The sequence below is a fragment of the Sciurus vulgaris genome, assembly GCF_902686455.1.
Source record: "Sciurus vulgaris genome assembly, chromosome: 1".
NCBI lineage: Eukaryota > Metazoa > Chordata > Mammalia > Rodentia > Sciuridae > Sciurus > Sciurus vulgaris.
Window position 1 is genome coordinate 56547749 of NC_136461.1, and position 25443 is coordinate 56573191.

At 38.1% G+C, this 25443-nt stretch overlaps 1 protein-coding gene across 1 annotated transcript in view; it reads right to left on the reverse strand.

Annotated features, from left to right (window-relative positions):
- The window catches only part of WLS (Wnt ligand secretion mediator), a 111330-nt gene that overhangs the window by 63466 nt on the left and 22421 nt on the right, over positions 1–25443 (reverse strand). The window contains exon 2 of the mRNA XM_079133549.1: positions 11109–11381. Within this exon, the coding sequence (XP_078989675.1) occupies positions 11109–11381 (273 nt within the window). The remainder of the gene's footprint in view (positions 1–11108; positions 11382–25443) is intronic.

Genomic DNA, 25443 nt, shown 5'->3' on the forward strand with positions numbered 1-25443 from the left:
AAAGGGGCTACAGATGCTGGGACTGTTAAATTAAAGACCTACCATCCCATCATGAAAACTCTTTGAGATTATTTATACACTGACTCACCTAAAAAATGCTTCCTGTGTTGGTGTCTATGATACATTTTTTTTAATGTCAGACTAAAAATACACTTCCAGTACACCAACCCTGTCTGCCTACCCAAGGACTAGAAATGAACACAAGGTAACACATCACAAAATAAAAATACAAAAAAGTCACTCATTCCAACTCTAAGTCTATGGCTCATCCAATAAAGAACTATCTAATCCTGCTGAGCAGTGTCTTCTAAAGAGGTCACATTTGAAGGTGTCTAAAGTCACTTATTTATAAAACCAAAAGGATACTAAGGACATTTTTAAAGTCAAAGAATCCTGAGCAAGTCCTGGACTCTGAGCATCAGAGAGTTGGAACAGATGGGACCTTAGGGGTCATTTAGCCGAATTTCCCACTAAGAACAGGAAACCATTCCATAGCACTATCCCTAGATCCATGCAGGATCAAGTTCTGACATTTCATACATTTATAACCACTCTACCGCTCAGCTAGGCATCTTCAGATAATCCTTTAACCTCTTCTACCTTCGGTTTTTTTCATTCTGCTACAGATAATTATTAAGATGATAAGAAGAAATAAAAGCGAATTCTTAATCTGAGATTATTTGGTTGCAAATAACAGGATTTCACCTATACTAGCTAAAGGAGAAATAAGCTGAAAGAATACTGGAGTACCTCAGGAAAATCAAGGGCAGAATGTGCTGATGAGCTTGAGGGAGTACACGTAGACTCAGAAAGCTGTTGGAGGAAAGTCATCTCCTGTGGTCTATTGTAATTATGCCACATAGTCCTTTGTCCCCACTTTTCTCTTTGCATCTTGTTTTCTCATCTGCCAAGCAACTGTTTCTGCCATTCTGTGCATATGGGGAATGATGGCTGCCCTGATGGCCCTCAGGACTGTCCAGTTTAAATGCTGATAAAAGTGGATCATGAATTATTGAATTGAAATTTTTTATAAGAAGAATGTGATTGATTCCCCTCGGGTCAAGGACCCATCCCTAATTCGATCAGCTATGGCTGGAGACTGATCACATAGCTAGCTTGCCGGCTCGGTATGGGTGATGGAACACTCAGGGAACGGAGTTCGGCAAGTTCTCCAAGAAAAGGGCATGAGCTAAAGCCAAAGCCAACAACTGGCAACAAAGACAACCGCGAACATCTCTGGCACAGAAGTATTTTGTAAGGAAAGCACCACCCAGTGCAAGCTATCATTGTGGTCATCTAATGATCCCCACCAGCCACCTCCTGCTTGACCACCATTAGTGAAGGAGTGCTCACAATTTGCAGAGACCACATTTTTATTACTGAACACCTCCAACTATTAGAACTCTTGTCTATGTGACAGCAGTATTTTTTTAAGAGACTAAATTTAAACATTTGCAATCTTCCCCCACACCTTACCTTTAATGAAGGCATAATCTCACTTTTTAGGTCAGGCCTGGACCGTCCTTTGAAGTTCTGATATGAATAATGGTCAAAGCCAGAAAGAGTTTTGTCGGACAATTGAAAAAACAACCTGGAGCAGAACAATTTAAAAAACCTAGAATGTCTGCTTTAAAGAATTATTACGACCTCTCTTACCAACACCATTACTATTAACTAAAGAAAAAGAGGAATTAGAACTATCTAGCATTAATGCAGAAACAGCAGGTAGATACTGGGAAAATGTTTTTTTCCAATGTAGAGTCCTTACCACTTTTGCTAGTAGAATTCTGCCTTGCCTAACAAAGGATTTTCCTACTCCTATCTAACTTCTTTTTGCTTTGAAAAGCATAACTCAGAAAATAATTTTAATTCTCTTTTTTCTTAAGTTAACCAAAATAAAGGTGCGATTTCCTCATAAAAGAAACTCACATCAGCTATGTTATATGACTGGCTGGAATTTAAATATAGAAAAGAAGACCCAAAGTTAGAAGTTGAGGTAGAAATGCAAATACATCTTCTATATATTAGGGGGTACCATTACACAATCTGCTGCTGGTGGCTGCTCTGCCATTCACATCATGAACAGCAATGATGTCACTAGGCTTCTATTTTAGTAACAAGAGTATACTTGTTATGGATGCAAAGAGAATCTCCTCTTTTATATTCTAAACTCAGAGCAGGAAATGAGACAGGTGGGTGATCTGCAGCTGTGGCACTATAAACAGGACCAACCTACCACCTGGTCTAGATTCTAGACTGCATTACATTCTCTGCAGTACAGATGGGGAGGTTTTAAAAAACTGAAAAAATACCATTTTAGAAAGACCAGTACAAGAATATGAGACTGTCCAAGAATATGAGTCTGTTATTTGGTAGATGACTAGCTGACCTGTATTGCCAGGAGCCATCCCCCTACATGCACTCTTGATGTACAACCAGGAGATCCTGCTCTGGCTCCAGCCAACCGTGCCACAGTGGGCAGGTCATCACACCCTGAGTTAAGAGGTCCTTTAACTTGGGCCAAGCACACATTTGCAAACCTGACAAAAGCCATAAACACTCTTACTCCAAAAATGAATATTAAGAAAAATGACCAAAAATTTATATAGAACTTCAGGGGACTCATGTAGCTCTGAACTTCACCCACTGAACTGCCTAAAGATTACTAGCCCAAGAGCCCTGTAATATTCCTGCCAGTGTTCAAAGCCTCCTACAATAGGATAGTTGATGTTTAGTAATTATTTCCAAACTACTCAACAGTATGGATAAGTGTTAAGATGAGACCAACTTCATGCAATCTACTTCCTAATGTAAAATTGACAGGTAAGCCAATGGATACCTGGAAGGAATGTAAGGGACTGGATATACCAAACTATAAACATTACAGACTGGATATCCCTTATCCAAAATGCTTGGGACCAAAAGTGTTTTGATTTTTTTTTTTTTTTGGATGTTTTATATGTTCATAGTGAGATATGGGATGGGACCCAAGTCTACACATAAATTCATTTTGTGTTTTACATACACCTTATATCAGAGCCTAAGGTCATTTCAGACAGTATTTTTAGTGCTCCTATGTTTTAACTGGATTTGTCACAGGAGGTAGGTGTAAAACTCTCCACTTACAGTTTCATTTTGGCACTCAGAAAAGTTTTGGATTTTGCATCATTTCTGATTTTAAAATTTCAGATCAGGGATACTCGGGCTATAACAAAAACATTCTAGAAAGATTTTGAAGGAGCCCTTTTCTGCTTCTGGATTGAATTTCTTCATTTGAAAATAGATAATATAAAACCATTGAGCCAGAGAGAGCTCCGTAGTGATGCTAATAGACAGGGAGTTCTGTAGTGACTTTGTCTAAGTAATGTGCTTACAATAATCACACCCAATGAAAACAAAGCCAAAGGTTCCCAAGAGCCTGCCAATATCAACATGTTCACAATGGTTAATTCCAAAGGAAGAACTGTACAAATGTGCCAGAAGATTCCCTCAAGGGAAAGATAATCCATGAGTGAGAGTGAACAAACATCATGTCCCTAATCTTCTGTATCCAAGGTTAAACATCAAAATACAGTCTTTTCCCATGATGTTAGTTTCTTTCCTTCCCAAGTCAATCAGACTGACACAAACCAGGAAATTCGAAGGTGCTAACCTTGGCTTGAGGGGGCTCACAATTTTATAGGAATCGAGGGAGTGGTCGTGAAGCCCATCTTCAACCCTGGCAACCACCCTCCCTTTTACCCAATCCTGAAAAATATCCTATTCCATTTAAGTCTCCGAGATCCTTCTGGTATATTTTGAGCTTTTACAGCTTATCTTTTTGGGGAGGAAAGGGCAGAAGAAAGCAGAGGAAGAAGTAATTTTTTTTTTAAATTTCTGACTGCTGACTCTGATTGTGGTAGATGAAGAAATTTAAATATAACTTTAAAGATCTTGTGATGTTGATCTGCAATGAAAATGGTCCAATTAGAAATATTTTTTATAATTAGAGACTGTAACAGGCTCATGAATCAATCCCTCTTTTAGAGGGAGGGGAAGTAAAGGCTGATAGAGTAAACTTAGAATTGCTCTTCAATAGTTACTGAAACATGGAAATCCAGTTGAGTGACACACTATGGATGGCCTTCTTCATCATGGTATGGCATTCCATAAAGTTCTTTCAGAAGTATCAGAAAACACAGAATTAAGAACCTTGACTCTTGCTGAGGGCCAAAAATTAGTTCACAAAAAAGATTCCCTGACTTCCCTCTTTCTAAAAATTCATCCCTCATCTTAGATAATGTGAGTTTATTTTTAGTAATCAATAGATTGCTTCTTTTTTCTGTCTGATGGTATCTACCTAACATTCCATACAGATGCACAATCACAGGGCGCTTGATCATCTAATTTGAAAATGTCTTGGTTAATTTCAATATCATTCTAATTACTTTTTTCATTAGAAATGCTTCCAGTTTGGAGAAAGAAAAATCACTTGCCACTTACAGAAATAATTCTATCACCTCATTTAGTCATTCACAATGATTGTAGTATCCAGCCCAGGGCTCAAGGCAAAACAGAATGACTTCATTATGTAAGAAGAGAATGTGCCTAGCTTTCATCATATTACCAGCCTGAGGGATTTTTAGACCTTTGAAAAATCCCAAATTTGCTGTTCAAAACAGATCCCTCTATGTAGAAGCTTTCTCCTAGTGACTCCATTCTTCTACTTCTATCTATGTGGAGATCCCAAGGGTTGAAGGGCTCAGTCCCATAGAGACCACCACGCTTTAGATACCACTTCACATACAGGAGCAAGCACAGGTTGTGGCCTACACTCTGACCTCCTGCCAAAAATCCAGGTTCCCAAGACCCTCTCCTCAGGTTGGACTAACTTGCTAGAGTACCTCACAGGACTCAGGAAAACACCTTACTTAACACTTACCAGTTTATTGTAAAGGGTATTACAGAGGCCAGACTCACTCTTAAAATTTGTTCCCATGGGATCTAAAAAGGGTTTCATAAAACTACAGGAACCTCTTCCAAGGGTGAGGCCCCCAATGACCCCATCACTTCTCTTCCATGGGCAGGAAGAAGAGATGCACAGGGCAAGGGCTATGGGGGGTGTGCCCTGAACCGCTATGCTCTGCCCAGGTGCGCCCTCTCAAGGAACCTTTGCATGTTTGGCTATGTGGAGAGAAGTGAGTCCTTTTGGGTTTTGATGAAGCCTTCATTATGTAGCAGTGATTAGTTACATTGTTGGCTACTGGAGATCAGGTCACCTTTCAGCCCCTCTGCTCTCCCAGAGGCTGGAGGATAGGGCTGAAAGTCCCAACCCTCTACAACACTTTTTTTCAAATGCGTATTACTTTTTTGCATGATATGTACTCTTAAATGTAATACACATATCACCTATATATAATACGCAAATTAGCTATGTAATACATACATTACCTAACCATTTTTATTACTATATATCATTACTATAAATTCATTACTCTAAGTTACCCTATATTGCCATTGTTTTCCTCCCAAAGACACCAGTCTGAGTAAATTCTGGAACTGATGAAACAATGACCAGTTTTTATTATGTAAGTGAATGCTTTTCTATATATCTAAGTTTTTGTTAAGATCTCAGATCCTAGCTAAAGCCAGGATCACCTTTAAGTTGAATGATTTAAAAATAATAAACATTTAGCTCCAATATTTAAAATATGTAATCAGATTATTTTATCTGCTCAATGACCCTTCAAAGGCAAGTAAAAACTCTAACCAGCATGTATGGGAAGTCCCAGCTTTAATTCACAGCCCAAATATGAAATCTCCTTTCATTGTTTAAAATCTAAACTCATTTCATAGACTGCCTGTAAAAGTTTGCTTTTTTAATTAAAGAGGACTGGTCGTGACTTCCTGCATGAGAGGTAATATTATTACAACCGAATCTTTGATAAACAGGAAGCCATTCACATATAATAAGATCTTGTTTATCACACTCTGAGACTCTTTTCTCAAGTCTCATTTCTTGCTGTCAGAAAGGAATTCAAGTAATGGTAAAATATAAAAGTGAACAGAACACACAATTCCATGCATTCTTAACACAAGGATCAGAGGAAAATGTAGAACTGTCTTAAGTATTAATGTAATTAAAATATCTGTATTCATATACATATCTATCAATGAAAAAAGACAATATCATTTTTTGACCAATATCCTGCTCAATAAACAAAAACAAATGTACAGAGAATAAATTTAAGGAAAAAAAAAAGATTCCCACAAATCCAACGTGTTACCTCATATTAACATCAGCAGCCACCAAATACTGCTACTGCTCACAAAAAGCACTTTTTAAAATCTGATTTTCTTGGCAGCTCTATGGTTTCAATTATTTCACACATTTATTGAAGGCACCAATAGTTGTATATTTTGTTAATTTTTTAGTATGTTCCTATTAAGTACAGGCCCTCATGTTATAAGAAAATTAAGAGTGATTTCTAGATAAGAAACATTGATATGATCTTTTTTCTAGATGAAGGTTGTCTTAGTCCATTTTCTGTTATTATAAAAAAATACTCACAGCTTGACACTTTATTTTATTTTTTTAAAGAGAGTCATTTACTTCACAGTTTAGAAGAATGAACATCTAAGATGGGGCCCCTGGTGAGGAAATTGTTGGCTACATCACAACATGGTAGAAAAACCGAAAGGGAAATGAGTATGCATAGAAAAGATACATGGTGAGACAGGAAGCCAGAGGGAATCAGGGGTCAGGCTCGCTCTTTTAACAACTTGTTCCCATGGGGCATAACAGGGTTTCATAAGAATGACATTCATCTCCTCTAAGGGTGATGCCCCAAAGCCCTCATCCCTTCCTACTAGACCCTTCCTCTTAAAGGTTCTACCACCTCTCAGTACCCTACACAAGGAACCAAGCTTCTGACACATGAATAATCAAATTATATCCAATCCAAAGCAAAGATAGTATGTATTTTGGAGCCTTAAAACAGATGAGGGAGGAAAAAATTAGATATATTCATATTTCATTTACATATAGAAATATTTAGTAAAAGCCTCACCAACATGGGAAATCTGTCATTTTGGGTTAATATTAGCTGAGAAGTAATTCATCTATAAAATTATTAATGTAGAATTATTTCCTAGTTTCTGGTTTGAGATAAATGCTCACTACTTGAGTTTAAAAATCATTTTATTTATATATTTTAAGCTGATAATTGTGAAAACTGAGCTATCAATACATTTCAAATGAGTATGGAGAATTCTAAAATAGTCAATACATTTATAGTGAACTGGTAAAAAATGAAGTAGCAAAAGTACTTGAGTTATTTCAAGTTATCAGTGATGTTTTTAAAAATACAATTCTAGTTATAAAAAAATTTCACTAAACATACTTAAGCATCTTTTCCAAATTTTGGTTGTGTAATTAAATTTTAGAAATGTATCATCAACTTCTAAAATTTCACATGAACCCACCTGAGGCTCTAGATTATTTTACTAAATAATTTTGATGCCAAGTTCTGAAACAGAATTACAGGTCAGTCACTTTCAAAAATGCAAAAGGCAGAATGACAAAATCCTCCAATGTTTCCCTCACAACCTGCAAACAGAACATGCTGCAAAATACCTGCTCAAGAGTTAGACTCAGCTTTCAATAGTAGCCTATCAGAGCAACAGGCAGCTGGAAAATAGAACACATTACCTCAGAGTCAATTCTAAAATCTTAACTACAATTTAATCAGTATAAGAAATATATGAACAACTGGAACCAGAATCAGTGGGTCAGTGTTAATGATTACTGAAATGTTACCTAAATAACAAAAACCTTATTTGGATTAGGAAGAGAGGCAAACACCTCGATCTTTACATTCCTATTTTGGCAGAATGACACAATCCAAGAAATGTTTTCATCACAAAGCTGTGAGTTACATAAATGGAAACAACACATAAGCCTCCCACTGCGAGGTCACCGACTAGCCAGGAGTCATAGAAAATAAGTCGGCAATACAGACTGAGGCTGGTAGAGTGGATATCACAAGCCAGTGATGAGGGGTGTTTAAGGAAGATGAACGGTACCTAGGAGGGAATGGAGGAGGGGAAACAAAATACTTGGGAAGGCTCCAGGGGCACATGACAGTTGGGATGTCTTGAAGGATGGTTTTCAATAGGAAGTGCTTCATTTATGTGCAGGTCAGCAGTGAGGGATAAGGGATAACTCTCAATGCTGAAGGCTTATTTGTTAGTTATTAAAGGTGTTTTATAGAGAGGAATGATAAAATTAAAGTTACGTTTCTTTTACAAGGTTAATCTCACGAAGCAAGATGCAGAAATTAAAATTGGTAAAGGTGATGAACTTTGGGAATGATAATTAAAATAGCTACTTTTATTTTTTAATTTTTAAATAATACTTATGCACTAAGACATTACATAAATTAATTTATTCCTTATAGTGATTTGGCTAATTGGAAATTATTATCTGTGTTTTACATTTGAGGAAATTGGCTCTGAGAGATTCTGTAACTTGCAGGGACTTAAACCTTTTGCTGTGGGACTCCTGAGACCATTCTCTTAAAATGTAGATTCTATTACTTCTTATCTGGACACACCTAGACAATCACCTAGAGGGTTCTTGATGAGCCCATCTAGATTTCATGCCTTGTTAATTGCCTTCCTAGAGCGTGGAATGGCCCTACCAGTTCTTCTCTAACCAACAGACTACATCAGCAGTGATGGGATGTCACTTCTAATACCAAATGGCCTCTCCTGGAACATGATCCCCATGGTCCCCTGGTAAGAGTCCCAGGGAGAGGCCAGCTGCCATGCTGCGGGGCAGCCCCAAGGAGAGGCCCACACAGGGAGGTAGAGGATCCTGCCAGAAACCAACAGTGAGGGTGGAAGCAGATCCCCCCACCCAATAGAGCCTACAAGCCTTCTGATGAGACTGAAGACCAGGACAACAGCTTGACCACAGCCTCAAGTGGAAAGCTGGTCCAGAGACTCTCAATCTAAGCTGTGGGTATCTTCCTGATCCACATTAAGTGTGGAGATAATAAATATTTATTGATTCTGAGCTCCTAAATTGTGGCACTAATGTAGCCAGTGGATAGAAATGATTTCAATTATTACAGAATAAACATTTTCCTTTATATTTGGAACTAGGAATCTAAGAGCTTATACCTGAAATAAATCACAAGCAACCATGCCAGGCAGCAGAACACTGTGTCGCTGACATTTTTCATCAGGCAATCTACCTGTCTTATCCTCCTAGAACTCCTGTTACTACCCTCGTTCTTCTTTTATTTAAGATATTTTTGGAACTAGGAATACTAACTCCCAAACATTGAGGTTTGCAAAATCGTTATAGACTCATCCCATGACACACTGTTTCCTTCCCAAAGCTAACACATTGCAGAGCATAGTCCTTTTATTAAAGTACCTACGCATTCTTTCTCATTCATAGTTTAAGTGTCTTTTTCCAGGCACCTTCTCCCCTACCCCCTGACAAAAAATCATGTCTTGTACAGTCTTATGTTCTTGGTACCTAGCATTCAACATATGGTTGGGACTTTGAGTGAGTCAACAGACAAGAAACTGGGGTCCTGGGAAACAATGGTTGAATGCAACAGCCTCTTGTGTGAGTCTGGGGCTTCCTGTTGGCCATTTCCTCCTATCTAGAATGCTCTTCCACTTACTTCCATACTCATGGCCAACTGTTTTCAGGCTTTTCTCTTTAACTCTCACCTCTAGTATGTCTGCTAGACATACACCACTGTCCCCACAGACACCCAGCCTGCCCTTTCCTTGCCCTAAAGTCTTTTCTTTAGGTTGCCACGGTCTCCCAGGGCCTACCTTGGCCATAGCACCCCACACACAAACTCTCATAATTGGTTATTTGTCATTTTAACTTTACCCTAGCCTTTAACTTTACCTTGAAGAAAAGCATCCCCATCTGTGCCTGCACACCCAGCCAACAGGGCAGTGCCTGGCCATGGCGGACACATGAAAACAGTTTGAAAAGGTAAGAGACTGAATGAATGGGAAAAAGAAAACTCTGCATTCTAGAAAATTATCTCAGCATAATCTCCTCATTTCAGATAAGATGTCAGTCAGGTACATAAATGGCTCTAATTCCTAAAGAGAGTAAAATGAATATAACTGTATATCAAGATTATTGTTGCTGTAGAGAATTATAATTAGACGAAGTGCTTCAGTCTCTGGACAGGCCCAGGCAGAGCAATCTTCAACACACCTTTGCCTCTTTCAATAAAAAACATTTTCTTGCCAGGCACAGTAGCATATGCCTATAATCCCAGCAGTCCCAGAGGCTGAGGCAGGAGGATCGCAAGTTCAAAGCCAGATTCAGCAAAAGTGAGGCAGTAAGCAACTCAGTCAGATCTGGTCTCTAAATAAAATATACAATTAGGGCTGGGGATGTGGCTCAGAGGTCGAGTGTCCCTGAGTTCAATCTCGGGTACCCAACCCCTCCTTGAAAAAATAACCTTTTCTTCCTTTTCAACTTAAGATTCCCTACACTATCCCCAGATGCCAAACATGTCTCAGTCTTCCAGAAATCACTCAATAATCTCCTCCCCACAAAATGTTTATGCATGCAGAGTTTTGAAATGCAACAAAACTAAAAAGGTAAGCTATTTTAGTTGGAAATGGGGCTCATGAATTGGCGTCCCCACTTTGTTAGTAATCTTTTTCTAAGGCCATGGCTTTATTCAAAGCCCCATGGGAAATGCCACTTTTAATAAAAAGAACTTTTGAAAGCCCTTCAGTCACACTGTGTGGGGGAGCTCTCTCCTAGAACTGGAGAGGTGAAGACGACCCGGGTTAGGGCAGCTTTCTGAGTTAGGACTCCAGATATTCCACTCTCTGGTCTTCTGATCTTGGGCAACCTCCCTATGCCTAGGTGATCTATTCGCAAAATGTGATACTAATAAGATCTATCTCAAGGACTCTCTGGGAAAATTCAGTGGGTTAATATAGGTAAAGTACTCAGAAAGGGCCTTTAAGCAATCAGCAGACAATCATAACCAGCTGCTATCATCATTGTCCTGTTACTGTTGTGAGGGCCATTCCCAAAGGTAAGAAGGGCTGGAAGAGGGTGCACTTACTGATCTGGTTGTTCAGCTTGAAGGCGATATCCAGCTGTAGGATAAACAGCATGAACTGGAACCAAGGACTCATCTCCATGGAGGGGAGAGGAATGTGGACAGAAAACACAATGTCGTTGGCTTCAATTTCCCTTGGAATTGCTTCTTCAATGTCTCGGATCTTATCACACTGATTGGGACCCCAGGGCATTAGCCATTTTGTCTTGTGATGGTTCTTGCGGACGTCCACACATTTCACTGACATGTAGGACACTGCCGTCGTGGGCCCTGGAGCTGAAAAGACAGTGGTTTTCTGTTTTAGAAGATAAATATACTGAAGCTATCATTTCTAGTTAATGTTCTTTCCACTCCTGTCTTCTGTCCAGGTTCTTCTGTACTGCTTTCTACAACTTGAGGTCAGTAATTCCTAGGGATTTCCCCAATCCAGGTGAGGTTCCTTCGTTTACCTCCAGAAGGGCATAAAAGCATCCCCAAAAGGTGGCACTGTTTTCAATCACTGGTATTTAAAGCATACATTTATAAGCAATCTAATGTAGTCACCTCCTGGCTCCAGACCAAGGTCACCAAAATCCAGGATAGTATATGATAAATAAACTCAGTTCTGCAGTCAACCTATCTGGTGTCAATTACATGCTCTCCCATTTCTAGTTATGCCACCACTATCCACATAGGAATTACTAACCTGTCTGTATATTTGTTCTTCTTTTAAAGAGCAAAACACATGGAAACCATAAAATTGGTATTAGCAATTATAAACATTTTTCATATAATTAAAAAATTTCAATTGCTGTTTGTAAATTAGTCAATCAGATACTAAAATTAGCTATTCCTTTATCAGTTTGTAAAAGCTACCTATAAATGAGAATAATTCTAATTTTTTGTTAATAGTTTCTCCTAACTGCTATCTAAATTTGTTTATGGCATACTTCAATTCATAAAAGTTCCACATTTTACAAAGAATCCCTCTTTCCCTTTATAATATTGTTCATGCTTTTGTGTTCTGAGATTACCTTCTTTATCTCTAAATTCGGTGAATTCATTTCTAATTTATATATTAAATTTATAAATTGATGTGAGCAAAATTAGCATCCTCTTTCAATATTTGGGTTTTTTAAAAAAATTTCTTTAGTTGTCAATGGATCTTTATTTATTTATATGCAGTCCTAAGGATCAAACCCAGTGCCTTATTCATGCTGAGCAAGCACTCTACCACTGTGCTACGACCCCAGCCCTCAGACAACATTTGGTTTTCCCATCCAAATGATACTTGTTTCTCCATTATCTGGAATCTGGTTTTGGATTTCCTTGAAAATATTTCACAGTTTTTGTCATGTGGGTCCTTATAGTATAGCATAATTTAAAAATACATCCATAAAAATTTTCCCTGAAAGGTGACAATGGAAGAAAAACATAAAAAAATCATGGCTTATGTGTGTGGTTTAAATATGCTTAATTCTGTGCATCTGATATTTGTCATACTTATGCTTACAGATCTTTTCTTAGCATAAATTATCTCTTATTTAATAGAAATTAAATGGTAACTACAGGAATATGTAAGGCAAAGGGAGAGTCTTATTAGAAAGCAAAAGTGTGTCTTATTAATATGCTGCCCTACTTCTAATGCTCAAATCCATATTTTTCTATCCTGAAATATCTATCCCAAAGTTAAATTCTGAGTAATAAAATGTTATGTTTGCAGAAAGTTGGGCTAAAGACAATTAAAACTTAATAAGAAAACTCAACACTACCAAAATACAGCTGAAAATCCATTAAGACAGCAGGCTGACCATGCAACAGGGAGTCCCCACTAACTCATGCTAGGGAACTATTTCTCCAAAACTGTACCATGAGGATGTTTTTACACCTAACCACCTAAAATCCATCATCTTCTCATTAGTAGAAACATGAGTCAATCAAACTTTGGTTATCCCAACTTAGCTAAATAACCCCTGACATTAGAAAGACAAAAAGGCACATTTAACTGGAAGTTTTTTAATGTTGTTGGAGAAATAAACAATGAAATAAAAGTCATGAATTCATGAATTCTATTTCTGACTAACATACTCAAACTATGTGTTGCAGAAAATAGTTACTACATTTTAAAATTTCTATTCTACCAAAATGAACTTAACTTTTTTTCATTTCTTTATCTCCCCCCGGCCACCCCGCCACCTTTGAAAAACAAGTCTCTCACTCCTCAGACCAAAATGAAAAATAACTACCCGGGTTCCTCAGCTAAGCTCCAAAACCACATTCCAAACTGAACAACAGAGAAGCTGAACACTTGACCCTCACAGAGGCTGCATTTTTAATGGCCTCAGTGAACGCTGCCTGTGTGGTAGCCTGCATTATTTTCATTCTTTCACTAGTCTGGTGTTTTTTTCCACAAAGAAAAAAATCCCAGGAATACTAATATTTTTATAGAGATCATGGCAATGAACTTGGAGAAGCCTCAAGTGCATTGTAAGCCAGACTGCGAGAATGACAAATATTTTTCTTCACTTGAATAAATTAGTCCTCTAGTCCAGTTTTCTTTCTTTCTAGTGAAAAAAAAAAAAAAAAGTCCTTACTTTTTGTATGACTTAAAAACCTGAAGATAATTCAACATTTTCAATTTTAGAAAAACTGAAGTAGAAGTAGTGCTCAAAAGAAAAAAAAAATGCATGTATTGTTTGAGCAAGTAAATAGGCATCCTGATTCAAATATGAACAGTTAGTCTTCATCCAATAATATCTTTACAATTCAACTTCCTACTGCAACTAAAAGTGAATTCCCAGATATTTCTTAATGTAGAGAGCATATCAAGTAAACAAAAACCAAAGCTAATATTTCATAGCTGGTGGCCTACCAGTAGAAGGTGTTTTCATAAGTTGTAGCCAAAACTGTGAACACCCCAACCATAAAACTGCGTCTACTACCAAAAGAAGTTTGATCTGGACTTAAATTTTTTAAGTGAATTTATTGTAAGAGAAAAGAAGTAAAGGCAGGAAGTTGAAATTATCATAACCCTTGAACAAGCCACAATCAACTAAAAGCTATTTGTAATGAAGGCCTTACTTAGTCACTAGTGTGGTTCTAGGGATTAATAGAGTTTGTGTATTTAAGAAGGGGCTGGATGGATTCAGGTCAACAAACTGAGTCATGTTTGCTCAGGTGAAACCTAAAAATAACCACCCTTTGATATTCCTAGGATAGTAATGCAGGATCGCCCAGCTGCCTCAGCACATAGTATGAATGTCCCCTCTCCCATCCACAGCATACAATTTAGCTGAAAATAAGTAGACCAAGAGCTAACTTCTACATCAATATAATTTAGTAGACCAGAGGCATTTGGCCAAAAATGAGTGTGTCCAGTCACTCTGAATTAGTTAACTTATGTTATGGTAGGCTAACACAGTACCGAAGTTGTACACCGAAGAATCACAAGCCACTCTTTGAAAATGCTGGCCCATCCTGAGCTGGGTTCTCATTACCATGTCAAACAGGCCATTTTTCTCTTTCCTTATCTGTATTTCAACTCAATATTTTTTCCACTTTTCCACTACAGTACTCAAACTGTAAAATGTGGTACTAGACAACATTTAATTTAAAAGTGATATGAAATCAATAAGACTTCTGAGAAATCCAGAGCTGTATGAAGACATACACAAACACAAAAGGACATCTTTTTGAAGATTTAGCTATCCCTCAATACTACTTTCACTATGCCTTGAATACCTACTATGTGTTAGATGCTGTTAGGTATTGGAGTGAACTTTTTGGACACCAGTTGTGTGGAACATACAAATAAAGAAGATGGATAATTAATAATTACAGGAAAAATTTATTATAATTATGGTAAATGCTGTATTAAATATAATACTACCTGTGAAAGGGCAACAAGGGATATTTGGGAACAAAGGGCAAATGAATACACTAGAATGAGACAAAAATTCCAGTCATCATTACAATGTAACTGAATAAAAATGTAAGTGAACAATGACTAAACCTATACTTCTTTTGGAAGAATATTCATTGACTCCAGGCAGCTTCCTGTTATCTCATCTCAAATGGCTATTCAGTCTACAAATTACTATCTAGCCAACCACTACCATTTCTCATGCTCAAAGGTGAGTCAACCTCAAATCATTAGCTCCTACTCCTTCCAGAACCCACAATTTAGAAGTTGGATAGAGACACAAGACTCGGTTGCCTCCTAGAAAAGTTAAAATAAAACTAAAACAACACGCTGACATGACACATGGTCTCCATTGAAGCCAACACAGACTATTTATTTCTTCGCTTTATCACAAGTAACAAAGATTCCTTTAGCAGTTACCTAGCAGTATTACCATTGTGCAGACTCTGTGCTAACTAAAGATAGAGACAAATGACAGTCCCAGACGCTAAGTTGCTCACTGTCTAGTGTGGGAGGCTGAGAAGTCGGCAGAGAATTACATCCTGATTGAAAATTGCTCTGGCAGGGTTTGCACAGGATACTCTGGTTGGATACTCTGGAGCTTAGGGTGGCTTGCATGACCTAGACTTGAAAGAGGCAAGGGTCAGCCGAGGGAGGAAGGGGACAGCCTAGTAGGGAAGGCTCTGAGGAAGGGCATGTGCCTGGGCACAGGAACCACATATTCTGCAGATGCCTGCATTTCAGTATTGAAAATCAAAACAAGGTCATTTAACAGGCAAAAGAAGGACCATCTCTCCTACCTTTGTCTGGTTTTGTTCCTTGCTTTTTCTAACAGTGGCACGATTCTACTGAGGTGTCCTGGTTCCTAATCCCGATAGTCCCCGTTCTGCTCTCTAGAGCATAAAGGAATAACATGTGACTCACATTTAACAAAGGATTTTTATTTGGGGAATGTTTCCTTTCAAAACACCTATCCCTGACCTATAGCTAGCCACAAGGATAGACAGGAGATCTGCTGGAAGAACGGGGAGCGAAGGGTGGTCTGGGTGGGAATGGAAAAATTCTACCTCCTATTCCCTAGTCAGCCCCCAGAGAGCCTTTGAAGTCTCAATCATCAGGTAATAACAGCCTTCCCCTAAATTAGAGGAAGAATGTCTGCCTGCTACAAAGATGATATGTGAAGATTAATCTGCTTTGGGCTACCAAGGAAAGGAATGTGGGGAACAGACTAGTTTGGAAGGGTAATTCATGTTTACAAGCATTAATAAACACAACCCTGAAATTCAAGAAAAAAAAAAAAAAAGTAATGACTCTAGGTAAAATGGTCAAGGATTTCAGAAATACTTTAAAGAATTATTTTTACATTAGCACTTAGCTGACAAAGAAGACAGCAAAATACTGATACACATTACTTTAAAAAAAAAAAAACATACAATTGCTAGCAGATACTTTGTTCTAATGAGCCAAGAGGGAGGCTGATTTAACTTTTGAACTTAGTCTCAGTTAAAAATCTATCATTATCTCTGTGCCTGCAAAGATGGTACAGAATGATTTATTTATGTTTTTATAATTTTTATAATTTTATTTATTCTCAACCTTGTTTTGACAGAAAATTGGGAGCTTTTAGAAGTAAATATTAACCTTAATTAAAGAAATAATAATTGGGGATGATTTAAAAATAGACTTAATGGGGGGGCACTAATAATTATTTGGCCTATTTCTGCATCTTTGAAAGTATAAAACAAAAGCAACATCCAGATAATGTAAGCCCCCCAAAACTTTCACCTTAATTATGAAAGTAGTGGCTCAATGTCCATCTCACTTGGGAATGTAGCAAAACCTCCAATGCCTGGCTATAAACAGAAGTTATTAGAAGTTAATAAAAAAGTATATACCAAATTGGATCTAAGCTTTGCTTCTGAATATTTATGCTTCCTTAATATAGTGGGTATTTAGATCTCTGGACAATTTCAGAAGTTTCAATGTGCAGCAAGGTAGGAGAGGTGGAGAACATGGGGACAGGAAGTGTATGTGGCAGCATCAAAGAAGACTAAATAAGTTTGTGTTATTTATACAACTACAATTTTCATTCAAGTGACCCCCAAAGCAATTCATTAAACATAAGTGAATTTTCAGCTAAATTTTAAAAGAAATTTTTTTTTGAATGTGTTCCATTGAGTTCCCTCAGACATTCCTCATGCTTTCTTGAACTCAAAAGCCTTAATCCTGGTTAAAAAGGAAGCATGTGGAATAAACTACCACTGAAATAGTGGCCAGATCACATTTTCTGGTTGAGTTGTGAGGTCTCAGACGAGTAATGATTCCTTGAGTCATTTCTGTATGCTGTTCATCCAAGAGCAATTTCTAAAAAGATTCCCTAGTGTCCTCCATAGCACCATCTAAATTATAGAATGTTTCATTAAAATGATGGCTTCAAAATTATAGCTAAAGAATCAGCAAATAATTATGTTAACCAGACTTAGGACTTGGGAATGAACTGACTCAGTCTGTTAATTCCTTGATTGAAATTGCTCTGAAGTATTAATGGTCAGACACATATTCTGCTCTTAACACGTACTTTGAGGATGAAATTCTCCTACAGTTTAACCTTATCGGTTAAACATTATACTAGATTACTGGAGGAAATATTATTTCACAATACAATCTCAGTTACTGAAAAACTGGAAGTGTGTCTGCAGGGACTAGACCTGGAGAAGCAATTTCTGGAATTATAGATAGTTCTGTCCTTACATGTAAAAACAGGGTACACTAAGTGAAATGCAATTCATTCTTGCCAACAATTTTCAGCAAGTCATTAATTATGTTCACATCTGTTCTAGGAAAGCTAACATTTCTTAATACAGCAGTACATTCCTCTACGCTAAACTACTACTACTGAAACACACAAATACACACTCCCCACATAGACAGCTGAATGCAAAGTAACATGTACCCTACACACAAAAGTTAGGCACGTACTTAAAATTAGTTCCCTATGACATAAGTTTGTGAATAAGTGACACAGACATTTTGACAGCAAATTTTCAGAAACTGTAGCAAAACTCACGTAATCCATCCTGTCTCAAAAAATACTGGAAAAGAAAATTACATTTAGATCTTCGGCACAAGATGATTTTAAATGGCTGGCCTGCAACCTCAATTGTTGTGAAACCAAAGATGTAACAGCTTTGAAGAATAGAAGAATTACTTTATGTCAGAATCTATGCAGTAAACAAGCAGTGCCACTTGGCTTATATTATTTGCCTGGCTTGGATCCCATGAAATTGAGAAGCATTGGAACCAAGGGGAGAAAGAAATGAGAGTGCTTTGGGATACTGAGCCAAACTCTTACATAGTATTTGAAATGCTGTGGTAAACATGAAATAATTTTAGGTTCAAGATTGGTGCCAGTTTTTTTTTGTTTTTTTTTTTCCTTTTTGGAAAAATAATAAAATGCATGTAAAGGGTCCTGCCAGAGGTTCACCATATAAAATCTGCCAAACATTAGATGTCTAATGAGAATAGCAATTCAGTGGCCTGAATTCAGATGAAAAAACTGACCCTCACCTTTAGTGTCAAGCATTAAAGAGAAACTAGATCAAGAAGCCTAACAGAAGTACATCATATTACTAATTCTAACCTCCATCCCTGAAAAATGTCTGCAATTACTGTTTCTCCACTCTAGAAATACTCAGAACAGCAAAAAATTAAATACACATGAAGTGAACACAAAGGCCTCCACAGAAAAATCAAATGGCTCATCCAATGACTGTTACTCATTGCTCGGCAAACTAGTCATCTGGGCTAAATTTTTGACTTTGTGCCAGAGGTTCAAAATCAGCAACCTTTCAGCCAAAATACTGTGTGGAATGTAGCCAAGACCACCTATGGAAATTAGCATCTCATAATTTACTACCCGGGACTATGATCTCATAAACCCAGCATGGAGGGCACAACAGGCTTTGTGTGGGAATCTCCTGGAGTCCCCATGGAGGCCCATAAAGTTGCTCTCGCAGAGCTACAGGCACAGGGGTGATAAAAGGCAGACAACTAGCTCTACTTCCTGAACGAGTTTACCACAGGCACACTTTCAAATTAAAATATTAGGGTTAGGAAAGCCCCAAATTAAATCTTCTAGGAGAAACAGATGCTTTTTACTAAGTACAAATTTCCAAAATTTGTTGTTTATAATTTATTACCAGTCATCTATTATTTATAAATTATGCATCTTCTACTTCTGTCAACATTATCAATGTTAATAATAAAGAAGAAGAATAACTAATGTTAAATGCAAAGCATTTTCACACATTGATCATCTACTCCTCCCAGTAAACAAGCCATTGCAACCATCTACATTGCATATTCAGAGGGTTAATGGGTCCTGTCCCACCAATAAATGGCGGGGCTAAGCCTAGAACCCAGATGTGACTTCATGTTCAGGACTCTTCCCAATATATTGCTTTTCAATTATCCATTTACTTATTGGCTCTCACTATTCTCTCTCTCAAATTACCTGAGAGGTAACATGGAGAGCAGAAGGGTGGGTGAAGATGGTACCATTGGAGCTTCCTGGAGCCCTATAGGTAAGGCACCAACTGGCACAAAGGATACCTCATAGGGTCAGGGGCAGAGTGCTTTGAAACGTTCCATCAAGGGATGGTAGAATAACAGATTCCTGAAAACGCACTGAACTCATCTGAATCTAATGGATTCACTCCCAGGTTTCTCTGGAGTCAAAAGTCTGTTACAGAGCTGGTGGGCAGAATAAGGGACAGAGTCATAACTGGAGATAGGCTGACCCTCTGAGCAACCCAAGGAAGAATTTACTGATAATTCAGGTAGGCAAACAAAGGCATAACTTGACTCAGGAAAGGGTGAGGTCTCCATCCATGGAAACATTCAGGAAGTAACTGCACAGACAGCTTGAACTGCATAAAATTTTCTCTTAGTCACACCAAAATGATAAAGTCTCCTATATACGAACAGTGTGCTATGGAAGAGAGAATTTAAGGCTCAATGAAAAGCTGCACATAGTTTACTGATTTATTTTTCTCCATTTTCTGACCAGTTTCAGATAGACAGATAAAAGCAATCAAAGGCTGGGTGTGGTGGGGCACGCCGATAATCCCAGTTACTGGGGAGGCTGGGGCAAGAGGATGGCAAGTTCTAGGACAGCCTGGGCAACTTAGTGAGATCCTGTGTCAAAAAATAAAAAGGACTGGGATGTAACTGAGTGGAAAAGTGACCCATGGATTCAACGTCTAGTACTGGAGGCAGGGCTGGTGTGGGGGTGGGGCAACAGTTAGTAATGAAAGGAACAAAATCACAGAGCTTTCAGAAAAGTCCAAAAAATGCAGTAAGCCTAAGGGCAAGCTAGGTCTGTTCATGACTTTATCTGAAATTTCACAAATGCCAAGAGTAATCATATGACTTTCCCTGATTCCTCAAAGACAGGCCCTGATAATTTGTAAATTCCTTAGAACTGAAGGTAGAGTAAAATTTAGGTGCCATCTTTGGTTTTTAACATCCACATTCTTAGGAGTTGTTTAAAAAAACTGAAATAACGAAATTAAAAGAAGTCACTATGCAAGTGTTAAGTATTTTAACATTTTTATCAGTTCTAGATTCTAGTTCAAGTGCCATCTCCTTCATTCACTTTGTTAAATGCCTATAAACATGCCAGCTTGTGACCTTTTTTTTGTTTTTTCTTCAGTAATAAATGATCCTTGCTTCCCCTGGTGCCACTATAACACGGTTTGTTTTTATTATAGTACTCTATTTGCAAACATAGTTTCTGAATCCTACAATGGTCCTAAAGGAAGGGACCTTCTTTCTCCCTGTGGCAGTAGCACAGAGGCTTCAACATGTAAGTCCTCCAGCCCCACACTGAACTATTTATATTATGGGGTCTTTATGTCATAAAAACATATCAATATTAATGTGTGCTTGATTTACTAACAAATTTTTATCAATCACCTATTTAGCATTATTACCATAATGCCATAGTGGATTAGATTCATGCCTGCTTGTACCAATGTACCCTTAAGACTGACAATTGGTCTGGGTGTGGTGGTGCATGCCTGTTAACCTCCTCAGGAGGCTGAGGCAGGAGAATGGACCACAAATTCCATGCCAATCTGGAAATTTAATGAAACCCTGTCTCAAAATAAAAAGGGCTGGAGATACAGATCAGAGGTTGAGTGCCCCTGGGTATAATTCCTAGTATCAGGGAAGGAAGGAAAGAAGGGAGGGAGGGAGGGTAGGTGGGAGAGGCTGCTACTCAGAGATGGTCTGGAGAGAAGCCACGTCTGCCTTTCATGCCAACATTTCAACAATTCACATGTACCCCAACAGAGGCCCACTTCCTACAAATAGTTAGGGTGGTCCCCGCAAATCTGTGTTGATCAATATAAAAAATAAATTCTGAGGTTTGAAGATGAAAATAAACTTTTCCTAAACTATCACCCCAGTTCCCAAAGGGTTGTGGTCAACATTAACATTACCAGAGCATGTTTAGATAATGACTTTCCAGCACAGTTCCTTGAAAATGAGGTTCTCACAGGCAGGTCTTACAGTTATTTACCTTATTCCAACACTGCCCTGAGGGTTATAAGGCCCCACATGGATGGAAAACAGGTGGGGGAGCAAAACAAGAAAAAATGTTCACATCTCAGTCTTAAATGTAATCCACTAATGGCTGTGTATTTGAGGATTTTTATGACAAAATCCTTATTTTGGGGGGGGGGGGATGAGAAGGGGTGGTTCCAGGGATTAAACCCAGAGGCTCTTAAGCACTGAATCACATCCCCAGTCTATTTTTATATTTTACTTAGAAACAGGGTCTCATTTAGGGCTCGCTACGTTGCTGACATTGGCCTTGAACTTGTAATCCTCCTGCCTCTGCCTCCTGAGTTACTGGGATTATAGGCATGCACCACTATACCTGGCCAAAATTCTTATTCTTAATAATACACATATAGAAAATGCTGAATTTAACATTCTACAAACAAGCCCTACCAGAGAAATAAGCAAACACCCCTCCCTAACAGCATCAATATCCTACTAACCAGGCTCTGAAAGAAATATGGGCAAAGGAATATTCCGCTGCATGTACTCAACCAGCAGCTAGCTCCAAATGAGTTTCTCTCTGTGCCCCAATAAATTACAGAGGAAAGTTCTCAATTAGTGAAGCGAGGCAATGAAAGGTTCTGGTATTGAACGATTGTGGAGTGTAAGGAAAGTATCAAAAGTCTTGAGATGACACAGAGCTTCAGAATAGTGATAGTCACATTCTACCTTGTGCCTGGAGGGAAAAGTTATTTAGGAGGAACAATCTGTAAGCCCAGTGGCTTCAGGTGGGATGAGAACAACAGATTTCTTGTATGGGTAGCAGATGCATGGTAACGTCATTCACTAAGAGAAGAATTAAAGAAAAGCAGTATGCCATGTCCCAGAAAGAATCTGTAGAAGCTGCAGGTGTATCGTTTGTATAAAAAGGAACTTAAGGCGTGTGAGGAGGTACAGATACAAAGCCAAATACATAAGTGATTAAGACGTGAAGAGGAGTTAGGTTTATCCCAGGTAGTTCTAATGTGACAAGTTCTAAGGATGGAAATTTGCAATCGAAAATTCAAACTAGTCCAAAGTTAACCAGACCAGTTCAAGAGAAAGCAAGCTGCCCTGCCTTCAACAGCAAGGAATATCTGGTGGGTGCAAAAGGTGCAGAGGACACTGGAGCATCAGACGGTGATGGAAAGGTAATCTGTAAGGCCTTTGCCATCACTTTCACTCTATGAGCACTTTTCATTTATTTAGAGCTTCAATTCTGGGCCAGGAATTGGTCTGTTATCCTGAACTTCAGCAAAGTTGAGGATAAGAATCTTGGCAGTATGAATTATCCCAGAAATCAAGGTCACTGAGTTCTTTGCCTCTTAACCAGGCAAATTATTCAACCAATCTTGGGCCTCAGTTTCCTCAACTATCAAAGGCAACATTTTAACTGTTAGACACTTCTAGCAATTTTATGATTCTAAAGGGAATTTATGTACTATATATTATGATGAAAATTAATCTTTCAAATTAAAAAAAAATAAATAAACCTCTTAAATCGGGGTCAATTCATATACCAAATCCCTGGCTGCTAAGACTTCACCATCCAGGCCCCTCCTCACATTGGGTAGATCCCCTTCTTCCCACACTGTTCTTGCATTTTTACATCTGTCAGAGGAGCAACACTTAATGGTCCTGTCCTACCCTTGTCTGTTACCATTTGGGATCTGAATGGGTTTGAGTTTTCTATCAGCAATTGGTGAGACCGAAGAAGTCTTCCAGAAAGCAAGGGTAAGTTATAGCCAGTTGTACGTAGAAAATGTCACACTGATGTATTCAATACTGTGAAATATGTCCCCTATAATATTTACCATGAAGGTAGTTCTAATCCAATCATAATGACAACACAGGAAAAAGTATCAACAAAAAACTTCATTCCATGGAACCACCATTTGACCTAGCTATGCCACTCCTTGGTCTATACCCAAAGGACTTACAATCAGTATACTATAGTGACTCACCAAATCAAAGTTTATAGCAGCTCAATTCACATTAGCTAAACTATGGAACCAATCTAGATGCCCTTCAATAGATGAATGGATAAAGAAACTGTGGTGTATATATACGCAGTGGAATTACTCAGCCTTAAAGGAGAATAAAATTATGGTATTTGCAGGTAAACGGATGGAGTTGGAGAATATCATGCTAAGCAAAATAAGACAATCCCCCAAAACCAAAGATCAAATGTTTTCTGTGATATGTGGATGCTGATCCATAATGGGGGATGGTGTGCAAGGGAAGACTGGAGAAAATGTGGATTGGGCAGAAGGGAGTGAGGGGAGGGGAAGGAGCATGGGGATGGGAAAGATAGTGGAATGAGATGGACATCATTACCCTAGGTACATGTATAATTGCTTCAATGATATGACTCTACATCAAGTACAAACAAAGAAATGAAAGCTTGTGCTCCATTCATGTACAACAAATTGAAATGCACTCTGCTTCATGTATAACTAATTAGAACAAATAAAAAATTTAAAAAAAACCTCCATTCCAGCCTCTAACCAATGGCCCTTACACTCACAGACCAATACAATGCAAAGACATTCCAATACAATGAAATATTTGGATCATTTTCAATCTGTGTTTTTTAGGATGACAGAAATAAGCCCAATAGAGCTAAGCCAATTATTCAGAAGAAACACAAGTCATGGTATACACTGCCCTCAACCAGGAATTACTGACAAAATTTGCTAATGAGACAACAATTCATAAAATTCATTAGGATTTTTAAGATTTTAATTTGAACTACTGGGTTTCTAATGTGGTTCAAAATGTATCCAGATTATTCTCTACCAAAAAAAAAAGTCATAAGAGAAAACAACAAATGCAGTACAGTAAGGGAATTACTGTCTCAGAAATGGTTCCTTATGTTACTGAAGACTTCTACAAAAACAAGAGAAAAAAAATTTAAAGCAAGAGCTCTAGACTCAAAAAGAACTTGGGTTCAAATTATAGCTCTATCACTTATTAGCAATTTAGTTGGGCAACTTAACTGGCCTTATAGAATGCATTTTCTCATATGTAAAATTATGCTAAGCGCAGTCACTTTATAAGTTCAAGGTGAGGAGAAAATAACTAATATAAAAGGCCTATTATAGGAGCTGGGGTGTGGCTCAGTGGTAGAGTGCTCACATAGCACATGTGAGGCCCTGGGTTCAATTCTCAGCATCACATACAAATAAAATAAAGGTACTATGTCCGCTTACCACTAAAAAATAAATATATTTTTAAAAAGGCCTATTATAGTATCTTGCACTTATTAGGATCTTAGTCAGCTATTGATGATGACAATGCTGCCAGAAGATGGAGAAGAATAATATGATAGGAGATGAACACATATTCCCCAACGAATTAGACCAGACAAATTCCCAGGCCCCTTGAACAACTAATGCACATTTTTCCCTGAGAAATTCCAAAGGTAGCCTATGCAGACTGTTGTTTGGGGGACACAGGTTTGAGCCTTGGTTTCCTCCTAAGTGAAATAGAATTCCAACATCTCTTTTAAGTCATCTTCACAATTTTAAAATAATTATGATGGAGCCAATATTATTAGCAGTGTAATGCATTTTTCCTTTCCCTCCATCCTGCAGATGCAGAGAATGTTGGTCTTGCTTGTTCTGTTCAACTGTCACCTTTCCTCAGTGAGGATTTCATTATTGCTAGATAGATTCTTTGACTTTACATAATATACAATCAAAAGAAAGGGGACAGGTAGAAGCAATGGACTTGGATGGGGGAGGCGTTTTATCAGAGGAGGTATTGGGGAAATTTGGGAAGAGAAGGGTTAGAAGCATCAGTGATGGAAACAAAGATTTCTAGAAGTCT